Here is a 25,813-nt window from a genome sequence, read left to right as displayed (position 1 = left end):
ACTGTAGATACAACCCCAGCCACAAGAGATATGGGATACAAAGGAGTTTCCTGGGGTCCTCAGTGTTACAGCTAAGAAGGGACATACAAGATCAGTGAGCCCAGTCCCTCACTCCATTAATGAAGAATCTATGTCCAGAAGGGAAATAGCCAATCCAAGTCTCCTTTTCATTTCTGCCCTGCACTTGAGTCAGAGAGAGCAAGGGCAAGAGCCTACATTAAAGCTGAGTAAGAAGTCTTTTCCTCAGTTTGTCCCCTGAAACATTGTCCCTATATCCATGTCTCCCTTGGTGTTTCTCACACAGAGACACACACAACATGCACACACATGTACATGCACCGACACACACACTGACACACAGACACACACAACATACATACCCACACACAACATGCACACACACATGCACACACACCAACACACATATCTACACACACACCAATACACACACAGACAGACACATACACACACAAATACACACATACACACACAAATACATACATACATACATACATACAATGACACACATAGACACAGACATACACAAATGCACACACACATATACACAGAGACACACAGAGAGACAGACACACATACACACAGTACTCACAAATACAAGCCATCCACAGAATCACAAAGAATACAGAATGGTGATAAGATCCAGAAGTCCTCACTTTTCTACCTGGCTGGGTAGGAGAAAAAAAAATCTTATTACTTAAGATCTAAACTCATGATTCTCCTCAGATTCTGGGATGATTACCATCAATCTTCACTGTCCACTTGACTGGCTTGAGAATCACCTGGGAGACACACCTCTGGATTCAACTGGGGGGAAAAGGACCCAACCTGCAGGTAAGGGGCATCATCCCATGATATGGAGTTCCAGACTTAGTAAGGAAGGGAAAGGAGAAAGTCAACTGAACACCAATATTCTCTTTATTCTCTGTCCTGATCCACCAAGACGTGGGGAGCCCAGACTCGTGATCTCACTGTCTTTCCCTCCATGGTGGGCACTACTCTCACAAGCCATGAACTCAAATAGACCCTTGTCCTAGAAGTTGCTCTTCCACCAGTCACAGAAATGAGACAGGTAATACAGACCCTCACTCATTCTCACGCCCAAATTCCATAAATAAGGCAAGTCTTTATTCAGAAGACAATAAATTTGTAAAGGGTATTATCTGATTCCAACTCTCTGCTGTTAAACAAAGACTGAGAGACTGCCTGTGTTCATTCCCTATGATGTTCAACTGAGGTGCTCATCAGCAGATGATCAGATAATGAAAATTTTGTATATAAAATGGGATACTACTCAGCTCTAAAGAAAAAGGTTTTGGCAGGAAATGGATAGACTTAGAATATATCATGTCAAGTGGGGCCATAACAAAAAACTGTGTACTCTCTCAACATATGCAGAATCTAGCCAATAATATGAGTACATAGTTAAACAAATGTACATGTGAGTACAGCATAACATGAAGAAAACAAGCCAGGAGAGGTTAAAAGTCGATAGATGAGGAAGGATATGACTTATAAAGAAAATATAAGCTACTTGTTTTTCTTGTTCTAATTCTGTCACGGGATTTTTGTTCTGGGTAGTAGCACAGTACATGCAATATATTCAACACTGAAAGTGTAAAATCTTAGTGTGACCCTCCACAACTTCCATTCAGAAAGCCTATTCTAACTGTATGGAAGGTCATTGAGTCACAAAGACATTGGGTCTGATTAATTTTGGTCTGTGATGTTTTTTATTTATTTAAAAGACATTATGATAAAGTATATTTTTAAGGCTTCAGATGGCCAGGTTTAGGCTGAGATAGGACCTGACAGTTCTGATCTAGCCTCTTCCCTTCCAATGCTGCCAGCCCTCACTCCGCGTACACTTCTGCCATCACAATGGGAAGTTTCATGGTGCAGCATCTCTGCCTGACCATTCTGCCTGGTACCCTTAGGTAGAATGGTTGCTATTGTAACCATCACCGACAGCCCAGCCATCATTTGGCAAGGCAGCCCCCTTGGCATGGCAACCATCAATGATCTCTGCTGATGTTACCGTTACACACAATGAGATCAAAACTATCCTCACTCTGACTCCTGGACCCACAAAGAGTGAGCAAAGAACAGAGTAAATTATTCTAGCACTGGCCATGTGGGGACTATGGCCCACTATGGACTAGGGACAATGTCATCCTACAGAGATGTGAAAGGAATCTGAGGGTCAACTAACCTGATCCATCTTAATGGCCAAATCTGCTTCCCTTCCACAAACCTTCCAGGGATCTCTCTAACCCCTTTTCCAAAGTCATCTTAAAATATGTATTTTAATAAAAAAGGGCTCTACCGTACAGCACATTTGTAGGTCACTCATCTGGCAGCTTTCCAAGTACAAGGAAGTCGCCTGAGTAGGCAAGATGAAGTTTGTCCCCTAAAAGAGATCTTTTGCTCCTAAGAAAATTGGTTCTCCCTCCACTGAAATCCTCAAGCCCAAGGTGCATACTCAATTCCCACACCCTCCATTATCTGATTCTCTGCCCCTTGGAAAATGTACAAAGGGGAAAGGTGTCAGAAGGAAGCGCACAGGGGGTGGCAAAACCCCCCGCAAAAATGGTGACAAGCACAGAGAGGACAGAAATCAACAGAGAAGCAAACAACTGAGTGGCTCCAGCTCTGGCATAGTCAGAGTAACTTATAGTATGTGATATGTAATCTCTAGTATATCTATAATATTCCATAGACATCAGATGCACCAAATGCACCGCTCACCATCCGCTCACCTTGCCTGGTCACCTGGGCTGATCCCATGTTGTCAGGAAAAGCTTAGGACACCTGCTGCACTGAAGAGCTCCATGGGTGTTCGTGGCACCCATGTCACACCAAGCCACCAGGCCACCAAGCCACCAAACCACCAGGCCACCAGGCCACCATGCCACCATGCCACCATGCCACCATGCCACCAAGCCACCAGGTCCAGAGCTCTCGGGGACATCATGAGGAAAGTCCCATGTGGGCAGACCACATGGCAAAAGCAGTTGACTCTTCCCATCCTGAGGATACAGCAGAGGGAGGAGTGTGGAAAAATCAATAATGTTTCTTTCTTCCCATCTCCCACTCTGCCCCACCCTCATCACATAGCCATTCCGGGAGGCATGTAAGATTTTGAAACTAAAAGGCTTAGGTGTCCATAAGGCTAAAACAAAGGATAATTTTTTGAAGACTCCAAGAAGGCAGATCAAAGTCTAGAGATAACCAGGGCTTGCTAAGTGGACTAACTGGTCCTCAATGTGGGGCAGGAAGCTCAAGGTTGTACTGTCCTGAGTCCCACTGCCCTAGGATATAGATGAAAGGACACTGCAGCACAGGGGGCTTGCAGTCCTGAGAGTACTCCCTAGGGGAGAGGTAGAACGGAATATCCCTAGGCAAATTTGATGCCAGTAGTTGTCACAGCCATGGCACATTGAAGCCACCTAGGGCAGAATATTCAACAATACTGACATTTCCATAGGGAGAAAAAAAGCAATCCCATGAGGCTGTCCAGAGGAAAGAAGCACAGACTGAAATCTGACTCCCATTTAGAAGAGTCCTGCAGGCCCCAGACCCACAGCTTCAGCAGCCTATGGGTCTGTGTGCCTACAGCCAGGCAGAAGAGTGAGCCAGCTGCAATAGAGTCAAAACCACCAGGAAACAAGAGCTGTCCCCAGAGCATTGTAGAGCAAAGTCCACACACTCAACAACTGTAAAGTCTCTAAGAACAGCTCTGAAGGGACCAGAGTGCATCAGTACAGCAGTGCAGGAAATGAAGACAGCAACTTCCTGGAAAAGACAGAAATGCACAAAGAAGGGGGTGACCACAGAGAACCTCTAATATGATTCGGCACTTTTAACTGTGCCAGCAGGGAATCCAGACACAGGACCTTGCACCTGCAGGAGTCCGGAGACAGGAAGTGAAGGTTACATATCCAGGGAGAAACAGATAGCAGTAGGCATGAGGGGTTGCCAGGGCCCAGATTCTTCTGGAACTTGCTTCAAAGGCCCTGGGATTGGAGCATGGTGGGGGAGTGAAAATCCATTCAACAAACATGGCCAATGGTTGCTCACTGCCAGACTATGTAATTGCAAAATCTATTTCCAGATGGCATGCATGGGCACCATGTACCCTGAAGGAGTTCTGGTGCTCCCATCCCAGGTGCCAGCTTCCCCAAACTGGATCCAGCCTGTAGGTCATACTTTCTCCACCAGGCTCCACACAGGTAAGCAGGTGCTCCAGTGTATCCTCCCCTGAAGGGTACCTTCTCAGAAGCCTAGAATCCCTGCAGGGGGAAGGCTGTTTTCCATCCCCAACTGGGCATTATCACAACTTTCCACACCTACCCACTATATCTCATTAATATGGAGAATGGAAGTATATAATCTCACCAATATAGCCTCCGCTCACCACCCCCACCCAGCGGATCTGCCCATCTGAATCTCCAAGGAGAGATAACTGATCAAGACACAGCCCAGCAACGCCTGCATTTTGTGCACCTGGCAGGTTATCCCAGGTCCAGCAGGGCCCACAGCTGAGCTGGGCCCACTGGAAACCGTGCTCTAGTTAAAATACATCTATCTGCAGCATTCAGAAAATAGCCATCCACAGTATTGCTTTCAGCTATAATGGAAAACTGATGGCTTTTATCTCCCCAACTTTATGACTATTGATGGGATAGAGGCTGAGGTTTGATGACCATTTAATAGCCGACCCTGCGCAGTTAGAGGAGCATCAGAAAGCAATGAAAGCGCTGCGATGATTGTCTGGCAGAGAATTCGCCACTGAGGTCCAGGAAGCAAAACAACCGCCCTCCCCAGGCTCCGACACAAGAAGGGAAAAATCAAAGTCATCATCATTTTGCTTTATCCCCCCCCCTCCTTCTGCCATTGACCTCTGGAGTTTGAGCCAAAGGGGAGAGGAATGGGTGGGGACAAAAGGAGGCCTGAGCCCTCATGGAGAAAGAAAGGGGACTGAGGGCTGGAGACCCCCAGATAATGGGTTCCTTGAGATCCCCAGTTCTCCCCACCCAGTCTTCAGCACACACACCCCACCGTGGGTTGGTGGCTTCTGGCAGTATTGTGGGGACTCAGAAAGGTCTGGCAGATTCACTTGGCTAGAGGTGATAGAAGAGGTTTCCCCTTTGCCAGGCTCAGGCTGACCTGAGGTCCAACTGGTCTTCGACCTTCTGCCCACAGCTAAAAGCCAGATGCCATCTTGAGAGCTCTGTGTGTAGAGAAACACCAAGAGTTCCTTGCCTTTCTTCTCTGCTCTTTTCCACCTAGCCTGCTGCCATCTGCCCCCCACCCCATTCCTACTAGGACACAGCAGGGTCTGCAGGCCAGCAGTAGGGTTGGGCACATTACATTCTTAAACTCTGCAGCATCCTAACCTGGAGAGATGGTTCTGTGAGCGCTCATTGGACAAGCATGAGGATCAGAGTTGAGATCCACAGCACACGTGTAGAAGGCCGGTATGCTCGTAGCCACAGAGACAGAAAGATAAAGGGGCCCATGGGGTGGGGCACTACAGAGCAGAATGGCAGGATACAAGAGATTTGAAACAGGAAATGGGCAAAATGAGGGAGTGCTGTAATTTGGAAGATGCTACATAAGCTTCCTAGGGAGGACAGCGACTGATAAGTACTTCCCAGCTATAATACCTACAAACAACAATGACCATCGAAGCATGATAGCCCTTAGGGTACAATGATGGCACTCATAACTTGGCAGTGACCAACAGCTCTGTAATTACACTTAAGATCCACTCAATAGGAGGGAAATCATGCCTGGGACTAGAAACATAGCCAACTACCTGGGGGTGGTGAGGCCATGGAGCTTAGAGTAGAGCCTACCACACCCACTATACTAAACCAGCGTAATCCATAACTGCATCCCAAACCATATCCTTACGGCCATAGAGACCTGCAGCTCTCATCGCTCACAAAAGAAACTTCTCTTTACAACAAGAGATCATTACAGAAAACCACAGCTACTCAAAGAGCAGAAAACAAATGACTGTGAGGCACACAGTCCCAGTTGAAACACCTACAACACAACTTCTACATCTAAGGCTCAGGGGACATAGCAGAAGATGAGGCAGAAAGATTATAAAAGCCAGGGGACCCAGAAATCTGCAGCGGGAATGTGTCTCCTGGAAATGATGGGGAAGCTACATTCATACCTCAACAGTATGGCTGCCTAGGCAAAACCCAGACAATTATAACGTCAATAGACATGCTAACAGGGGAGAGGGAAAACTCATGAAATATCACCCCTAGACAAAGAAATACAAGCAAAGGAGTAATGTGGAGAGAGTGGGGGACACTGTCTTCCTCCGGGGGGGTGTGCCACCTTGCTTATTATGCAATACCAAAAGGGGCAGAGCTGAAGTAATGCACATACAAGTAATATTAATGAACTAAGCAAGTTGTATTTATGTATTTAGGCATCTATATGTATGCATGTATACATTAAAGAAAAAAGACACCATGATTGTTGAGAGGGAGCAAGGAGGGTACATGGAACGGATGGGGCATAGGAAAGGGGAAGCCATAGCTTAATAACTACAACTCTTGCCTGGAGTCTTCCAAGCTCAGGGTTTATCATGCTTGGCGGCTCCCACTCGGTCGAGTCTTGGGGATTTCAAATTGTCCTTGATGAAACTAGGGGAGAGTTATCCAAAAACAGGCAATCATCCTCACTCATATAAAATTCCCCCAGTGTAGGTGATGAGAGACGGGGGCCACAGGGGCCTTGTACCATAATTTTAACTCTTGGAAATCTGAAGTAGGAGTACTGTCAAAAGTTCAAGGCTAGCCTGGACCACAGAGTATATTCCAGGCTAGCTTCAGTTGCAAAGTGAGACATTCAAAAGGCATTTTTAAAATAAATAAGACACCCCCAGGGAAGAAAAATCCTTAAGGAAACAGAGCCAAAAAATTGTATACCTCAGACGTCAGAGGCCCAGTATGATCAACACACTCTCATACCTTTGAATATGTCTCTCAACAACCCCTTTCTGACACAGCTAGCCAGTTGATGATTTAATGATATCAACACAGAGATATATTTCTCAACTATTCTGCTTTGAGTATCATCTCCCTTAAAGTCTCAGGATGATGGCTAAAAAGGTCTCTGTATCTTTCTAAAGATGCTCAGACCAGGTCTGGCAGGGCACTGCCGTAGTCCAAGGGAAGCAAACTCTGCCCTCCATAATGCCCACTGAGCAGAGAGAACAGTCCCAGCAACACACAGGAAAAGCTTCTGCCTGCTATACAGACAATAGCAGCTGCTTGATTCTAGCTCCTCGCTCCCCTTCACCTAGGGAAAGTAGCACACCAGTCTCAAGAATTCTCTGAGGATATTCTGAGCATCCCCTCTCCCCAGAGGACCTAGAATATGGCTGTTCCCTACTGTCTAACCCAGATACACATTCCTTAGATGCTAGCAGTGTACAAACAAGGAGACAGACAATCTGTGAACGCCATTCATGAAGACACAGTTCACACTGGAAAAACAGCATACTGTACCAACCACGGAAAATGTGGACCACATATTTAGAGAACACAAAATAGCTTACAGAACAGCACATGTGACATCATTTTTTAAATATATGAATATACTTTTAAGAATAGTTTGAGAGTATGCATTCTTCCAAAGTGGCATCCAAAATTTATTTCAGGGCATTTGTATTAAGGATAATTTGTACTTGAGTCTGGCCTGAATGGTCTTTCATGATGATGATGATGTTGTTGTTACTGTTGTCTGTTTGCCTGTTTGTTATTTTTAGTTTTGAGACAAGATCCATAGCAATCCATACTAGCTGGCCTGGAACTCATGATCCCCCTGCCTCCACCCTGTAAGTGCTGGATTTACAGATGTGAGTCACCACACCCAGCTTTCAATTATTCCTTACAATGAATTCATAGCACTTCTATTAAAAAAAAAAAACTAACTGAATCTCCTTTTGAGAATTAAACAGAAAAAAAATAGGTGAAAGAAGAGAGCAGGAACTAGCCTGGGGCACACAGTTGGCTCCTTGCCACTGCCCAGAAAGACAGGAGACAGACTACCTTGGAAAGGACTAAAACATACCTCTGACCCCACTTTCATCTAAAGCTTAGAGAGGCCTCTGTCTCCTTTTCTACATCTCTGAGGACAGGGACTGAATGCCTAAAGAAGCTACTTGTTCTAATTTCTCAATGTCACCACATCAGCTTAAGAGGGTCCCCATAGGTATCCCTCAGTGAACCCAAGAGATCACCTCCAGGATAGCCAAGGATATCAAAAAACTACTCAAGTCATTTATATAAAATGGCATAGATTCTGAATTTAATCTATATAGTCCTCCTATATATCATATAGTGTGTGTGTGTGTGTGTGTATTCCATCTATGAGTGACTGAATCAATGGCTATGGAATTTAGATACAGACACAGAATGCCAAATTAATTTGGATTAATTAGGATTTAGTATAACTCCCAAGTTATACTAGGGCCTGTCCCACCTGACTCCTTTGTCCTTCTATCAGGCAACAAGTTGAGGGTATGCTTACCCTGCTGAACTTGGGTGCTGACAGGTAAGAGGCCTAGCATTGAGGAAGGGGAGCTCATGCCTTTTAAAGGACCCCAGGTCATCTCAAAGCCACAGTCTCAAACCTTCCCTTCCTCCACAGCAAGCTCTCCTCATTCTGCTGGCCCTTTCTCCTCTGTGCAGAAAGCATGTGGAGAGGCATAGAGGCATAGGCGCACACTAGCCCTGCTCTTCCTCCTCAGGCCCTTCTCTCCCTGAAGCCTCTGCCCGAAGGCATCTTCCCTCCTTTCTGGCTCTGCTACTGGACCCACTCTCCTCAGCACCCGCCCTCCTTGGCTCTCCAGGGCTTGCCTGCAGCATGCAGTTTAATCCTCACAACTCTTAATTAAACCAGGCCTCCTCTTCATGGCTGCTAGTTCACAGGAGCAAGCCCCGCCTCCCCAAATGAGCTTAGAGCTCTTTGAAGGAGCTCACGTTCTCTACCAGCCCATGCGCTGGGCTGCTGCTCACAGCCTTTCATGAGTTATTTCCCTTAATCCCACCATCTCCACCCAAGCGCTTGCCTCTCCACTGAACTCCCAGATAACAAAAACCTTTTGTATTTGACATTGACACTTGCACATTCAAAGGTTTTCAAACAACAGCTCTGAAACCCAAACATCCCCCACCCCCATGCGCACCATCCCTTAGCAAACTCTTTTTTTCTCTTCCTCCCTTCTCCAGGCAATGGCTTTACCAACCACTCAATGGCCAAGCTAGAGACCTTGATAGCCTCCTGGATTCCCTTTCACTGTCTGCCTCTAGTAAGTCCTCAGAAACTGGCCCTCGAAGACTATGACCAGTTTCTCTTTGTTCACAACCCTGCCTTTCCCATATCACAAGCCCACTACTGTACTGCCTCCTATTGGACTCTATGTCTTCAGCCTCGAACTATTTTATCCACAGAAACAACTTTCTAAAAGCAGTTTGGGTCATGTTGTCCTCCTGCTTAACTACTTCATGACTCCTCATTGTCTTCCAGAGAAAATCAAACTTGCTAACAAAATACAGATGGGCTGGGATAAGCTGGTCCCCGTGCCTCTTCTACAATAGTCCTCTTTGATACATTCCCTCTGCCAGAAACAGAAGGGTCACCTCAGAATACAAAACTACTTCTCCTTCAAACTAAGGAGATAAATCACTTCCAAGAGGGCTTCTCTAGTGACCCTGCCAGCTGTGAGGGATAGCCTTCCATCTATAGCCCTAACAAGCCTAGCGGCATGTCTGAACACCCAGAAAGAAATCCAAATCCTTGAATCCATTTCCTAAATGGACTACCAAGCCACTGTACTTAAAAACAGAGGCTCTTCAATCAATGTAAAAAAAAAAAAAAAAAAAAGTCCGCATATTCATGCAACTCATGATCAAGACCCAGAGCTGTGTGACCCACTCATGATGCATCTCTCTGATGCATCTTAAGCACATATTGGTGCCCAAAATCCAACCTCCCCACCAAGGACAGACAGAAGGACCCACTGGCTCAGGAAGACCTGAGCCAGGCAGGATGGGAACAAAGTTCTCTGTATGAGCAGCCATATGAATGGGGACTCGTATAAACTCATATAGAGTCCCTATTTATCAGTAGGCAAGTGGACGTCACTAGCAGCCTAAGATGTTCTGCCAAAGCAGAGAACGTTCCATAGTAGTACTACTGTGAACGGCCTCTGAGTCTTGTAAGACAGGCCTTAAAAGGACTCTGTCATGGTTTGAACCTGAAACTTACATAGGCCCATGCTTTTTAAAGCTTTTTCACCAATTGCTAGTGTTATTTTGGGAGGCTCTGGGTCACGTGGGGTAGGACTTTGAGGGTAATATTATATTCTCTGGTTCCTGCCACACTCCACTTATTGGTTTAACATGAGCTAAACAGCCTGTGCCACATGTTACCACTGTCATGACTAGTCTGTCATGCCATCCTCACAACGGTGGACCATGAGCCAAATAAATCATTCTCCTGCTTCTGCCAAGTATTACATTATGACAATGTGAAAGCAACTGGCAGAAGCCATGAGGCCAGCATGTAGCTCAAGGACAACAGGGCTCACAGTACTCATGAGGTGAAGGCTACCTAAACTCTACTGAACAGAAAGGCAAAGCCCCCTGATGTTGGGCACAGGAGAGTCCTTGGAGAAAATCCCATCTCAGGAGCTTCCCAAGCACCCCTCAAAGCCCTTCGATAAAACACTAAATCCCTCCTTGTGGAAGACTAGAAGAGCTGAAAAGCAGAGCCTGCTTTCCTGAAGCTGTGACCCAGAGACAGATGTCTTCCACGGTTGAAGGACTCGGGTCTAGAGCTGAAGAGGCAAAGTCACCGATGCCTATATCAAGGACCTTCAGACCCAGGTGGGGGTGTGTCAGAATCTGAATTGTAACATCTGTGCTCTTCAACTTAAAATGTAGTTATACCCCCAGAAGCCCATCACTGGATAGAAATATCAGAAGTCAAACCATATTTCAAAGCATATCTTCTCTTCTCCCACCAGAGTCTTCTCAATAGGAACTCATTATTCCTCAGTTAAAATACCACCATGCTGCTAATGACAACCCCTCCAACTTACCAACCCAGTCAAGTACCAGAGCTGTCCTGAAGCGCCAAAGTTCTACCTGTCCCAAATAGAATTCCTGATCTACCTTCAACCCAAGCTCTTGCCCATCTGAAAAAGTGGCTCCATGCTACTGCATATATGTATCCATATCCCTTGAGTCGTCCCGTAGTGCCTCTATCACACTCCCAAATCCATCTCTAAAACCTCCCTACCTACCTTATCCACTCATCACCCTGCTTACTATAAGCATTCTATTAAGGTTGGGTATACCTTATCCAAAGTGCCTGGGACCAGAAATGTTTCAGCTTTCAGATCTGGGAATATTTGCATGTAGATACTAGAGATAATGAAGAAGGGACTCAAGTCCAACAGGGAAATTTGTTTTTGTTTCATGTACATGTTAAACCGACATCCTGGAGATATTTTGTGTAGTATTTTTAGCACACTTGTGTTTGGACGGCAGCCCATCTCCTGAGGTCAAGTATGGAATGTTCTGCTTGTAGAGTCACATTGCTATTCAGAGAGGTCTCAATTATGGAGCATCTGGCAATTCAGATTTCCAGATATGGGATGCTCAACCTGGATAAGCCTGTCTGCTTACTATTCCACTGTCTCCTCCATCAGACTGTTCCAAGGAGGTGTGGTCATCCCTACTGTGATCTCCAAGGTACCTCCAGTGTCTAGCATGGTTCCTGGGGCAGAACAGGGGTGTCACACACGCTCATTAAATAAGCAAATCAACACAGTGGTAACACAGGGATATGAAAAGGGAGGATCTAATCAAGAAGGAAAACACCAAGTATCAAGTGAAGGATACAAAGAGTTTCAAGAGAAAACCCACACAAGGCTGCCAGAAGGGGGTTAAGAGGTGCGGATGAGACAGGCTTGGCAAAGTGTGAGTTGAAGCGCAAATCCCCTCAATGTGCACTTTGCAGAGAAAGCATTTGGGGGTGAGTAGTGTTAGAGTGGCACTGCTCATGATAGGATTAGTGATCCAAGAGACAAGAAAATTCTCTCTCTCTCTCTCTCTCTCTCTCTCTCTCTCTCTCTCTCTCTCTCACACACACACACACACACACACACACACACACACAGGATAAGACTACAGGCGAACATAACCAAGAAGACTGTCTCACTAGAAATATAACACACTGGCATCCTGATAGAAAACAGCATAGTTTTAAGTCCTGCAGTCTGTAGTACTCTGATAGCATCTAAAAGTGACTAAAACACCAGGCAGGGTGCTCACACCAAATGAGAGTAGAGACAATCATAGATACAATTAAAGCCAAGGTAGCTAAAAGCTTAGGGCTGTCTGGCCCACTGTGAGTAGACACAGATAGGCACACATACATGTATGTACATGCAGATGCGTGCACACACACACACACACACACACACACCTTATAGCAGAGGCTCTGGTAAGAACAGACCATGTGGGCTTGTATCCTAACACTCCCTGCATCACCAGTATCTCCAAGTAGATCCTCTTCCTGAGATGAGCAGGGCCTTAATCACAGCTCTTCAGTGGGTGCCTCCCACACCCAGGGACCATATCTCATCAGTGCCAGGTGTGAGTTTTGTGGGACCCAGGTGTCTGGAATATGGGATTGATGGGGAAGGCACCCCCTCCTCAATGCCGAAAGCAGCCAGAGCAGGAAGTCACACAGACTCTCATATAATCTAGGTATCTAAGCCGGAGCATCTGTGACTTGACATCCCCAGGCCTCTGGAAAGTAATACTCAACATTTCTGCCTGTGTCAACATATCAGAGGAAGTTCCAGGAAGAGCCTTTCCCTTGACCCGGAATGAAGAAGAGCAGGGGCTCTAAGGGAGCCAACATGGGTCATATGGGAAGAAAGCTGCTGGGCAAAGGAGACACACACACACACACACACACACACATACACACACACACACTGCAAGCCCACAGCTCCTCCCTCCTCAGGAAATCTCAGCAGTGAAGCTATTCTCTGATCCAGGCCAGGAAGGCCCTCAAATGAAGCTAGATCCCACCTTCCCTAAGAGGGGTCCTCTTCAGTACCACCAGAGTGGACCTACAAGGTAGCAGCAAAAAAACGGGGGCCTCCAGAAAAGCCTAGTGAAAATGCCCTCACCTAAGGATGGAGGTCCCCATTGTCTCTGTAGAACCAGCCAATACAGTGGCTCCATGAGACTCCAAGGACTTCCAGTTCCCTGGTCATAAACTCTCCAACTCTAGCACAATGCCAGGCCCACATAGATGATCAACAGAGTATTATAAAGTGAACGTAGACTGTTCACAAGACCCATTCTACCTGCTAGAGGCAATTGATTGTCTTAAGAATGACTGGCTGGGTTCCAGCCAAGACCTATCCTAACTTCCCAGGCCAGTGGCAGACATCGCTAGTCAGTAACAACTCTCTATATTATCATATCAAGGGGGAAACACGGTATCCATTCCCAGGGAATTGATGGTGTTACCAGAGAAGAGAGCGATTCTTAAGCTCTAAGAAAGCCTAAGAATCTTTCTAGTTCTCTCTAAAGTGTGCTCCCAAAACTTGGTATATTACATCAAGATACACAAGGGCTTCTTAAAAAAAAAAAAAAGTAAACATTTGGAAGTCCTTAGCCTCCTTAGCACTTTGGAAATAAGTCTTTTGTTACTGTTTAGAGATGGTCTGCTGAAAACACCAGCCAACAGATCCTATAGAGTCAAAGAGAAGCACATTCCAAGAGGTCAAGAATCAAACCCCAGTTCAGGACAGCCTGAGAGAAGGAGGCTACCTCCCTCCTCTCCACACCCCAGCCATCTTCTCCTTTAGGACAAAGACAGCAGCCACAGCACAAGAGTGGCCCAGGACCATTGGGATAGCCCCAGGCTGGAGTCTATTTCTGGGCATCCTCAGCACCCAGAGGTTAAATCACAGCTCTGTAGATGGCACAAGTCCAGCAAGAGGTTATTTATAGTCTCCTGGCAGACCAGGAGGAACAGAGAGCTTCAGGAGCCATTTCCAAATGCAGCCTTCAAGAGATAGTTAGTAAGACAGCAGTTGTCCTCCCGACAACTTCACAGCCACTACAACACACAGACACGCACGCGCGCGCACACACACACACACACACACACACACGCATGCACTCATGAGCGCATACACATAAACACTCTCACATGCACACACACATACATGTACATGCACACACACATACAGAGAGAGAAATGTACACACGTGCATGCACACACCACACATACATATCCAGCACATCACACACACATACAGATACCACACACACAAACACATACACACACACAAACACACACATACATAAACACACACAGCCACCACACCACACACACACACATATTCACACGTGCGCACACATACAAACACACGCAACATGTACTCACATGCATGAACACACACAAATGCATGCACACACGCATGCAACTGAGCACATCCTTACAATGGATGCAAACTGAGAAGATAAAAACAGTTGTGTTCGAAAATGTAAAAGTAGCTCATGACCCACTGGAACCTGGAGAAAATCCAGTCAGATTCCACAGAACTGTTCCAAAGAGCTCCCAGCTCTCTAGGCTCCCTATCAGATGCTTCTAGAGGAAATGTCTCCCCTGCTCATCTTTAGATCTTCAATTAGCTTAAGTCCACACCCTGAGGCCTAGGGTGTGAATGGGACAAAAGCAGAGCCTGGACTCATAAGGATTACCCCCCAGCCAGATACACTGTGAGGATAGCAGGAAGTTTCTACTCACAAGGTTCATTTACCCAGGTCAGAAGAGCAGCGGGAAGATTCAGAAGCGCATCCAATGACTCCAAGGCTCAGCTAGCAGATAGTCCTGATTAGCCAATGCTTCTCCAAATGCTAGATCAAAGCCCCATTTAACAAGACAGTACAGCAGGATCTACCATACCTCACACAGGTGAAGTTCCAGGCTGCTACGAGTCCAGCTTCCCCGCAAATCAACAGACCAACTCTCATGTCATGCCATCTAGGCTTTGGTAAAGATGCTTCCTTCCACCCTAGAACTCCTGGGCCAAGATTCACTCAGCAAAAAGTCTGGAGATACCTGGGCCCCCTCCACAGAAGAAGAGGCAGGACCTGGCTAAGTCGGGACTGAATGCTACGGAAGTGGAACACGGTGGAAGTGGACCGTGAAGGGAGGCTGTGGGGGAAACTCCATTCCCAAAGATTTGATCCCCAAAGATGTTTTTTCCGTTGTCCCCCTCTAACCAGCTTAATTATCATACCTATGTGCCCGTTCTGGAAGGCAGAAACCTGGAAAAGACCAAGCCAGAGGAAGGAGGGGTACAGAATGCCTCCTTGGGCACTGTGCAGAGTCAAAGTCCAACTTGATGTTCTCCAGCTGACCTTTTAAGCCATCTTTAACCTCACATAGCTGAGATTAGCACCTACAGGACCACCAGGATCTGCTGGGCAGTGACACATGGGTCAGAGGTCAAACCTGTGGGAGCTAGATAGAAGATAATGCCCTCTTTCCTTATAGGCCCATCCTGGGAAGACCCTGGGGAGAAAGCCCTTGAGGTTGGTCCCCAGAAGCAACAAGAAATGCTTAGAAACCAAATGGAAAATACTCTAGCCTACAGATCCAGGCAACAAGAAAAGATCCCAAGAGATATCTTAGATGAGTGTCTTTTATTTGATCAGTGTAGAAACCGAAGGCCCATGAGAAAGCTATTTAGAAGACTGCACACAGGTCCCCAATTTGGTGTGCCACCCACACTGTGTCTACCACCTGCCAGTCATTCCACATCTCCATCCCTAGGTTCTCCTCAGCACGTGTCTCCCAGCATACCTAAAGCTTCAGCTCTGATTTGAGGGCCAAGTCTCATGCAGGAAAATTGATCCTCCAACCCACTCTGTCAGACCCACTCAAGATGCATGCTTTTTCCTCATTCCTCCCCTTCTTTCTCTGGGAGCCCATATGACATCTGCATACTGGAGGATATGGTGATGGAACAGGAAAAAACAGGCTCAAGAAACACCCTGGTTGAAAAAAAGGACCTCACACGACCTCATCTTGGGGCAAGATGAGGACCTTCCCAACCAAAGCCTGGCAAGTCAGGCCATGTCCCCTAAGTCAATAATCTTGATGGACTGTTGTCTATGGATCCCTATAGATAGATCCTTGAAGCCCACATCTCAATGCAAGGAGCTCATATTCTTGGTCAGTCCTTCATTCCTCAGAGTCCTCCAGCTGGACCTTCACAATGCCTAATGGTGTCTAAACATCTGTTCTGACTCCACAGTGTGCTGTTTCCCACAAAATTCTCCTGATCATGGCTGCCCCATCTCCAGAAAAATAAGCTAACAAAAATCTTTCTGCTTCCTTAAGAAGCCACCAAAACACTCCAGTCACATATGACTTTAATCACTGGAGCCAAATATCCAATGGATATCCATCCTTCCTCAAAAAAATAAAATAAAATAAAAAATACTGACAAGTGGGCTCAAAGTCCTGTCACTTATCTGCTAGGGACTCCTAACTCAAGACATCTGAGTAGCTTGACCCCAAACACCTACCTGCATAGGAACCCCACAGCCTGCTGGCTTTGTGTGTAGACCCAGGGTCCTGAACCTGGACTCATGCAGCTCTGACCAGCTCTTTCAAGACTCTTCTGTTCATCTGTTCTGTTGTTATAAGTTGCTGTGTATAACAGTCTGGCAAGCTCAGGTTAGCATTTAGCCCACAGGGGAGACTGTTTCCACCCAAGAATTAGCATGCTCTCTTCCATGGTGGTTTAGGAATTATATGGTCCATCCAGCTTCCCCTTAATCCAAGTCACCAGGAAGCTCAGAACTAATGTTCAGAGCTCTGTCAGCCTATGCAGCAAAGGCTTTTGCTTGCTCTTGCCTTCTTGGGCTCTCAGTTGCTCTGCCAACCCATCTATTGTAGTAGGCACAGGCCTATTTCAAATTGCTTCATTGGTTGTATCTAAACGCATGCTTTTTAAAAAAGCAGATGCAAAAAGTCTTCACAAGGCATTTCTTCACAAGGTTTTCCCCGAGCCTACAGCTAGCTTTATGCTCAATCCCTTCTCTAAACACTGTGAGAGCTTGTTTTCCAAACCAAACAAAAGTAAAACCTCCCGTTCCAGCTGTACACTGGCCCAGAGCTCCGGGGTCCAAAAGATACTATCTTCCATCCTATGTCCTCCTGAAGACTCTAGTTTCTGAATAAAACAGTTTGGACCCAGTGCCTCTTCTTCAAGTGCCTCACCAAGCCTGGGCCACAGCATTTGACTTTCAACATACACTGACACATGCATGCACACAATCTGAGGCAACCTGGCTTGGCAGATCCCACCCTCTTGAGCCCCCTTTCTCCTGGATTCTGAGCCACTACTTCCTTGTTTTAATGTGACTTCCTCAACCTCCCTGTCTTTTGCTGTATTCTTTGTCCCTCTCTTGAGTATGCATGGGTGCTCCCTGTAGAGTCAAGCTTGCTTCCCACACCAATGGCTCTACTTTTCTCCTGACCATTGAGGATGCCCCAGTCAGTGGGCACTGTGGGAAAATAATAAGGCTGCAGCTGTGGAGTCCCCAGGGGTTTCCACTCTGCAGGTCCCACATGCATGAGGAGGTCTAAGGTTCCAGTGGCAGGAGGCTTTGGTGGCGGCAGGCCCCAATGACACGAGGAAGTCCTTGGTTCCAGAAAGGTTTATTGTCATGGCGGATGATGGATGGATCTGGAAGTATGCCCCTAAAACTCAGGGCAGTCCCAAGTTAAATAGGGAGAGAGAAAGGGAGAGGATCGGGGGAGGATCTAGGGAGGATCTGGGGAGGCATGCTTAATTTGCTAGTTAGTATGTAACTAATACATACTAATGGCCTTCATTAGTATGTAAATCTCTAGGGCCTGAGGCCTCTAGTCACGCCCTCTACCTGTGCACTTTGGGAGGGTCTGTAATGGCCTAAGTGACTGAACAATGTAGTTCTATGGAGACTAGACTGCTTTTCAGGACCCTGGGTTCTGGGGGCGCAGCCGAACTCCTGCCAGTTCTCACGTAGAGTCTTGGAGCTCTAGGCCCATGCCCAACCATGAACCAGGATGGACCATGCATGAACCATTCAGTCCCATAGGGCACCTCCAGCCTGGACTCTTTCATGGGCTCCAGTAACCCTCTTTATTACGGGACTGGGCTTTAATCATAACCAAGCATCCAAGAACACCTATATCCATCCCTTCTCTCCAGCTTCTTGACTGAGTGCAGGAATCATCAATGCAAACAACCCCAGATGCTGCCAGGACTGGACAGTAATGGTCACCCTGGTCCCTCAAGCACTGCATTTACAACACCATCCCCACAGAATAATTACAATGTCCCATCATTATTCAACTAGGAAAGAAGCAATTGCCAACCACACAGCCATCCAATTAGAGTGTTGTTGAGAATTCCCTGTGGCCACACTCTGAATGCAGGAAGAGGTGCAGAGGCAAGTCTTCTTACCATCTTTAGTGAAACAATCCATTCTATCCCTACAGCCACTACCTTAGTCCAAGGTGATATGCCTGCTGTCATTCAGGCTGCACACTTTAACAGCCATAGTAGCAAGAAAGAGTCTAAAACAATCACAACTGTAAAATATCTGTGTCATATGACCTGGAGCAAGAGTCTTCCTCAGTTCCTTCAAAAATGGCAGCAATGCCTACATCAGAGACTTTCTGCAGAGTTAGTGGGTTACAAGCACAAAGCCTTCAGAGCAGTGTCCAGAACACAGTAGACAATGAGACAACTGCAATCATCCCTTCTCCAACAGCCCCCTGTCACCAACTGCTGAATTTCCCCATAAGCCCAAGCTCTCCCTCAAGTCTCTCCCGACTGACTCATCTCTGAACCCTCTCCTCAGCTCTCAAAGCTCTGTCAACTCAACGGCCTTTCTCAGGACTTCAGACTCAGGCAGATGGCCCTTCCCCATTCTCCCTTTTCTGGGAGCTCCAGCCATGTTCCCCTGAATTGGGACTACATCTCCTTAAAGTCACACAACTTGTAAGTGTCAAAGTCAGGAATCCAGCATTGTCAGACTCCAGAACCTACTCCTCACCCAACACTAACTTGGCCTTGCTCTCAGTGTTCAGTGAACTGGCTCTTAGGTCACATTCCTCTGCTGGGACAAAGCCACAGACCTCCCTTAAAAGTGAAACAAAAACCTCTGACGGTCCTTTCCTCTGTTAGAAATCCATGATTTGAAATTATAAGTTCCTTGGGTATTTTGTTTTGTCTTCCCTTGAACTACTTAGCATGAAGCTAAGCACAGTAGACAAATAATAAACCCACACTGAATAGAATAACTGGGTGAGGGACAGATAGATAAATGCATTCTAAATGAACAGATGAATGGATACGTGAAATGATTTTGCCCATTATCAATCAATGTTAACCTTTTCAACACCTTCTGCTGGGCTCATTCATGGTCATAATCCAAGTGACCCTGTAACAGAGGCCAACCACATGAGCACCCCTAGTAGACATCCGTAGCTTCTGCAGCTCTTACCGGCACAAGTGGTCTGTACGACACAGGCTGCGCAGGTCCAGGCAGTTGGGCTTCTCTTTGTCCTCATAGGAGCAACTGGGCAGGATGGTTTGTCGGCGACGCTCAGCACATGCTTGGTCCTGACAGGAGCAGAAGAGCATGCGGTAGGTATACTCGCTGGGCACACGGTCAAAGAACTGACGCAGGGCCTTGTGGCACTTGCGGCGGTTGCAGCGTTCGGTGGGAGAGATCTCGCGGTTGCAGATGGAGATGTAGGAGGAGCGAAGTTTCTTGCAGTTGTCATTCAGGTTGCAGGCCTTGGCGGCATCCAGACAGTGGTTGCTCTTGGCACTGACCACCGGGTCTGCCCCTGTCCCTGGAGAGCAAAGGAGAACATGAGTCAGAGATACACATGGACACAGGAGAAGGACATGCATGACCACTCAAGATTGGTATGCTCCCATATGCCCACTCTGTGCCTCGATTTCCTTGTCTTGGGATAAGGATCATTTCCAAGAACATACGACTGTAGGGAGCATTGAAGATGCTGATATGCCCAACGTACATGAGAGTCGCAGGCAAGGGGTTCATGGCAAGGACAGGAGTGACTCAGAAAGAGACTCTTGATCCAGAGTCTTAAACTAACCCCAGCTTCATACACTTGGAAGTGGCTGTTTACTTCAAAAACATGGAAGCAAGTGTCATGACCCTGTTTGGGGGGAGGGGGAGACACAAGAAATAATGTGTCTGGCTCTGAGTCACATAACTTAGAGCCCATGTCGCTTGTCCCCCAACAGTTCAGCAGGACTTCGGGGAAGTGGCACCACTGACATTCAGAGTGAGGAACATTCATCACTGAGTGTTGTCAACAAGGATGCACCCCCACTTCACCCCTGTAACCACCAAAACTGTTCTTCTGTATCCAGAGGGGTGTAGCTGTTGCTGCCACCAAAAGGAAAGCACTAGTCCTCTAAATGTGAAGGGAAGGCTGCCCCAAGTTGAACTCTGTCCCTGAGTATGCTGGGTCTCTTGCCCTAGTGTTATGGATTTTTATTGACTACATTGTAAGGAAATGTCTGATGTACACAGTAGGAATCACAAGGCACCTCTATAGTGGCTGGCCCAACCCTACAGATCTTAGCTGTACTACGGTGATACCTATCACAGAATCTATCTGACTCCATAACCAGCCAGTTCCCACCTAGAGAGATTCTCTTGTCCCACTTAATAACGGGCATAGCTGCACATTCCCAGCTGAGATCTTCTGGAGAGTCAGGTAGGTGATCATCCAACCTAACCTGTGTTTTACAGGTAAAGAAAATGAATTCTGGATGAATCCTGGCACTCCCACAGCCATCCAGAAAACTGACAGAACACTAGAGCCAGAAGCCAGGTACTCAGCACCATCATATGCCAGGGAGAACAATCAATCTAGGCCAGAGGTGATCTCTTCCCACCTCACCCAACCCCTGGCCATGTTCAATCTTCCCTATGTATCTCTATATATACAAGAACCTGCCATGGGGTATAGAAGGATCAAAACCAGGCTTGTAGAGACTATGACCCCTCTCTGGCTATCCCTGGTGACTCCACATTTGCATATGCAGTCCTTGGTCCTCTGATTGCTTGTTCACTAAACATCTATAAAGTCCCAGCTCTGCACAGTCCTCTGCTGAGTGCCATACTGTACATAAAAGTATTAAGAAGAATCCCCAACTAAAGAGCTGACCACTCCATAAAGGAAAGCAAGAGACAGAACCAGGCCTAGGACTAGGCCTTGTAGAACTGAGCCCACCTTCAAGTCCTGGCTCAGCTACTCATCACATGTGTGGATAAACACTTTTTGTCTCAGTTTCCTTATCTGCAAAATAGGACCTATCACCAAGTAATTTTGCAAACATGGGAAATTACTCACAGTTGTCTCTCCTTTGCATCATGACTTTGCCCTGTCTTCTAGAACATTCACATTGGCTATATGAGTGGATATCGTTAATTGGGGATGGTGGGGGGGGTCTCCTCATGGTCATGTTATTCCCTTAATCAGTTGCCCCATTTTTCTGTTCCCCTTTAAAACAAACCACTATTTGTCTCCTTCATCTGTGCCTTGTTCTGCATTTTTCTCTCAGACCTACATTAGCCTGGCAGCTGCCCTTCTCCCTCATCACTGATAGGAACCCACAGGCCTAGCCTTTCCCAGCATCTCACGCGTATCTACCTGAACCTCCTTCCTCACTTGTCTTCATTCTGACCTCCCTGATACCTCCCTGCTCAGGTTGCTCTGTTGTTTCTTGTCTGTGGTCCCCAGGACTCATCCCTCCTCTCTGGGCACCTGAGGCTATCATTTCATCCCATGCCATAAAAACCATCAAGCAGCTTCTATATCCTGAGACCTCTCTTGAAAACCCCAGACTCATCTGTTTGCCTCTACTTACCTGAAAACCCAACACCCTTGAGTCAAACCCAGACCTCAGTGATTCAACTGACCATCAACCTAATCCTTCTGTAAGTGGTCATACAATGTAGCTCCATCAATGCCTTTACTCAATCCTTGACTCCTCTCTCATTCACAAAGCACATTAGGAAAACCAGGAAGTCTCCGTTCCAAACATGCCCAGAATACATTTCTGATTGCCACTACCAGCTTTCTCCAAAGCACCATGCCCTGCCTCCCCCCACACTCAGCTTTCATAGCACCCCACAATAATCTTCTCTCATGGCAATTGGTGTGAATTTTAAGAACCTAAAGCACAGAGATGTAATACCAGTGTTCCAGGATATCTACTGGCTTCACTCGGTGGCTTTAGGATGAGCTAGAAGGTTCTATATTTACACTGTTTAGAACAGTAACCACTGGATATTGAACTGGAATATTGGGACACACACACACCAGATTCTAAAAGCTTATTAGTCAAAATGCATATCTCAGTAATAATTTCTTTGGTTTGATTACATGTTGAATGGATAATATTTTGGACGTGAAGTGTTAAACATAATATCAAAATTAATTTCACCTATCTTTTTTTTTAATGTGGGCACTAGAACATTCAGAACTCCATGTGCATAGCATGCTACTTTTCTTTTAAGCAGCACTGGTCTGTCTAGCCTTGCTCCTCCTCCTCCTCCTCCTCCTCCTCTCCCTCTTCCTCCTCCTCCTCCTCCTTCTCTTCTTCCTCCTCCCTATTGGTCACTCTATTCCAGTACTAGTTGCCTTGATCTTCCTGGGACAGGCCAATGGTGGCTTGGCCTTGGGGCCTTGGTATGTCCTTGGTCTACAAGACTCTCCCCTCAATGATCATAGAGTAATATGGATTAGTTAGATCAGGTCTCTGCTCAAAAGTTAGCTGATCTGTAAGTTCTCACCTACCAGGCCAAAGCACTACTCCCTGGACTGAATTTACCCCCAAAATGGTCTGTTTTCCACACAGCACACATCAGCCACAGCCACAGTGTAGATACTTAACTCATTTCTTGTATCAAATTAAAGCAGACGTCATGTTATCCTCCGTGCATCAAAAGTCTGATACATGAATACTCAGTAAGTATTCCATACAAAGAATAACTCTAACAAGAACAATGCTGTTTACAGTAAATGCTTGAAAGTTTGTTTATATTTTGAAGGAAGCAAAAGTGGCATAAACCAGGTAACAGTGGACAAGACTGCACTTATTCAAGTATTAATGGTGGCCTGGGTGAGAAGAGACCAGAAGGCCAGAGTGGAAGAGCTCAGAGGCGAACCATCCACTTTAGCACTGCTTTTGCCATCAGCAACCTTGTAATACTGGGAAGAGCAATGTTCCCTCTCTTCGTGGTGAAATAAAGGGGACGGGAGTACAGGCAACAGAAGATTATTTGGTGATAAAAGGAAATGAGCTGTCACACCATGAGAAACTCACGAAAGCAGCAGGGCATAAGATACCGGGAACATGACATTTTGGGAGAAGGAAAACAATAGAGACTGTGAAAAGATCAGTGGCTATCAGAAGTTGGGGGAGGGACCAATGAGTAGGCAAAATACGGGGTATTTTCAAGGCAATGAAATACTCTACATGATACTGCAATGGTCAGCAGGTACAATGCATGTATATTCCAAACCCAAGGAATATACCAAGAGTGGATCCTGATACCAGTAACTACAAACTCCGGTGGAAACAGTATCACTACTGTTGGCTGTAGCAGAGCACCATCTGGAGTAGGGTGCTGGCAGTGGGGAGGCTGGGGAGCAGGGGAGTATGGGGACCTTATGCCTTCCCTCAATCATGCCTGAAGGTGAACCTGCCCTAAAAACATTGAATCACTTTAAAATGGAAACTGAAGCAAGGTATGACGGCTCGCTCTGTGTCTCAGCACTCAGGAGGTTGAGGCAGAATGATTGCCATGAGTTCAAGGTCAACCTCAGCTATATAGTGAGTTCCATGCCCTCATGAGTTACAGAGGGACACTGTCTCAAAATAAGGCGGGGGTGGGGGGAGGGGAGAAGGAAGGAAAAGAAAGGAGATAAAAAAAGAGAAAAGAAACAGGTAGTGATGAACTTAAGGCAGAAAGGAATCATGATTCATTTTCCTATTTTATTTAAAAAACAAACAAACAGCTTTTGGCTGAGGAGATGCAAATAAAATAGGTAAAGTGTCTGCTGCACAAACAGGAGGACTTGAGTTTGGATGCCCAGAACCACTGGAGGGAGGGAGGGAGGGTCCTGAAGCACATTGCCAGACAGTCTAAATGAGTTCCAGGGTCCAAGAGAGATCCTATCTTAAAAAATAAAGTGGACTGAGGAAGACTCTGGATGTTGATCTGGCCTTTATATGTGCACGCATTTGTATATATGTGTGTACACAGAGAGAGAACATATACACCACTCGTGCACATACACTACATACAGATCTAGATAAATTCAAGAATAATGCATACAGGCATACAAACATATACATACATACATACATACATACACACACACACATACATACACACACACACATACATACCAGGTACTTCTCCAGCTACTAGCTGGGGACAAAAGTGCTACCCATTTGTGTAAATGTTAATACTGAGTTCTCCTGGAAGAGGTTAGAATGCAGAGGAAAGGACCTGTCTGGAGTTGAGGGGACATGGACATACTGATTTTCTTTGCCAGAACTGACAAAGTGTGTCAGAGGAAGTAGGAAAAGGAGTCCCAGGCAGAAGGGACAGTCAAATGAAGGCTGAGAAGAACAGAAGAAACATCATGCCTAGAAATGGGAAAAGGAGCAAGGAAACAGGAAAGGGAGAGCTGGTCAGCCGGGCAGTGGACTCGGCCATGCTGGAGCCTTGACCTCTGAGCTGTTTCAGCCATTCATCAGGCTGTGCAAGGACCCAAGGATGCCAGTCAGCACAAAGGCTAGTGTGGCCTGTCTCTGTGGGGGTGTTCTCCTGTACCAGACAGTCCTCCCTGCACTTGTTAGATGCCTGCTGGCTGGCAGGAGCAGAGAGAGGGGGAGAGAGAAAGAGAGAGAGAGAGAGAGAGAGAGAGAGAGAGAGATGCCCAAGATGCCCAAGCCCATGAAGTCTTTGCAGTAGAGGTGATGCTCGAGCTAAGTCTTACAGGAAAATTAAAAAGGTCTGTCTGATAGTAGAGTAAGCATGAAAGAATTAATATACATATCCCATCCAGAGTAGAAAGTGGTTCTGAATCATGTGATGGCTCTAGATGAGCTGGGCCTGACTATCCCAAGGTGTATAGCTTAGACAGTAAGGTGTGTGTATCCTCCACTGTCTCCTAGAGACATATGACTCGACTTTACTGTTGCAGGTGCAGACTATGACAAAGTGCCCTATCAGAGCCATTATAAGTATAGAAGTGCTGCTCAAAGTCTGTGCAAAAAATCCTAACAATCTCTTAACTGGGTGACCATGTCATGCCTAATGTTAAATTACAAGAGACTGTTAGAAGAGACAAGTCATCTCGGCCGCCCCCTTCATGGTTACGGTATTAAAAACCAGGTTTACAGGCTATCCCTACTTTAGTGCTGTATGAGTCACTTTGCCCTGATCAAGACAAAGACCAAAAATTTGCTGATCAGAGATAGTCACTCTGGTGTTTACTCTGTTGCCTCTTTCCCAACCATGTGATTACAGGAGAGACGGTGGGAAGGGAAACTGGAAAACTTTCCTTCCTCTCCCCGAGAGACAAATGCAGATGG

The 25,813-nt window shown here is 46.3% G+C and overlaps 1 protein-coding gene across 2 annotated transcripts in view; it reads right to left on the bottom strand.

Moving 5' to 3' along the window:
* The window catches only part of Gfra2 (GDNF family receptor alpha 2), an 86,144-nt gene that overhangs the window by 30,737 nt on the left and 29,594 nt on the right, over nt 1–25,813 (bottom strand). For both annotated transcript variants that reach the window (XM_028758731.1, XM_028758732.1), the window contains one exon: nt 19,659–20,013. In XM_028758731.1, coding sequence (XP_028614564.1) covers nt 19,659–20,013 — 355 coding nt within the window. The remainder of the gene's footprint in view (nt 1–19,658; nt 20,014–25,813) is intronic.

The sequence above is a fragment of the Grammomys surdaster genome, unplaced genomic scaffold, assembly GCF_004785775.1.
Source record: "Grammomys surdaster isolate TR1022 unplaced genomic scaffold, NIH_TR_1.0 126219, whole genome shotgun sequence".
Taxonomy (NCBI): Eukaryota; Metazoa; Chordata; class Mammalia; order Rodentia; family Muridae; genus Grammomys; species Grammomys surdaster.
This window is presented reverse-complemented; position numbering and strand designations above follow the sequence as displayed.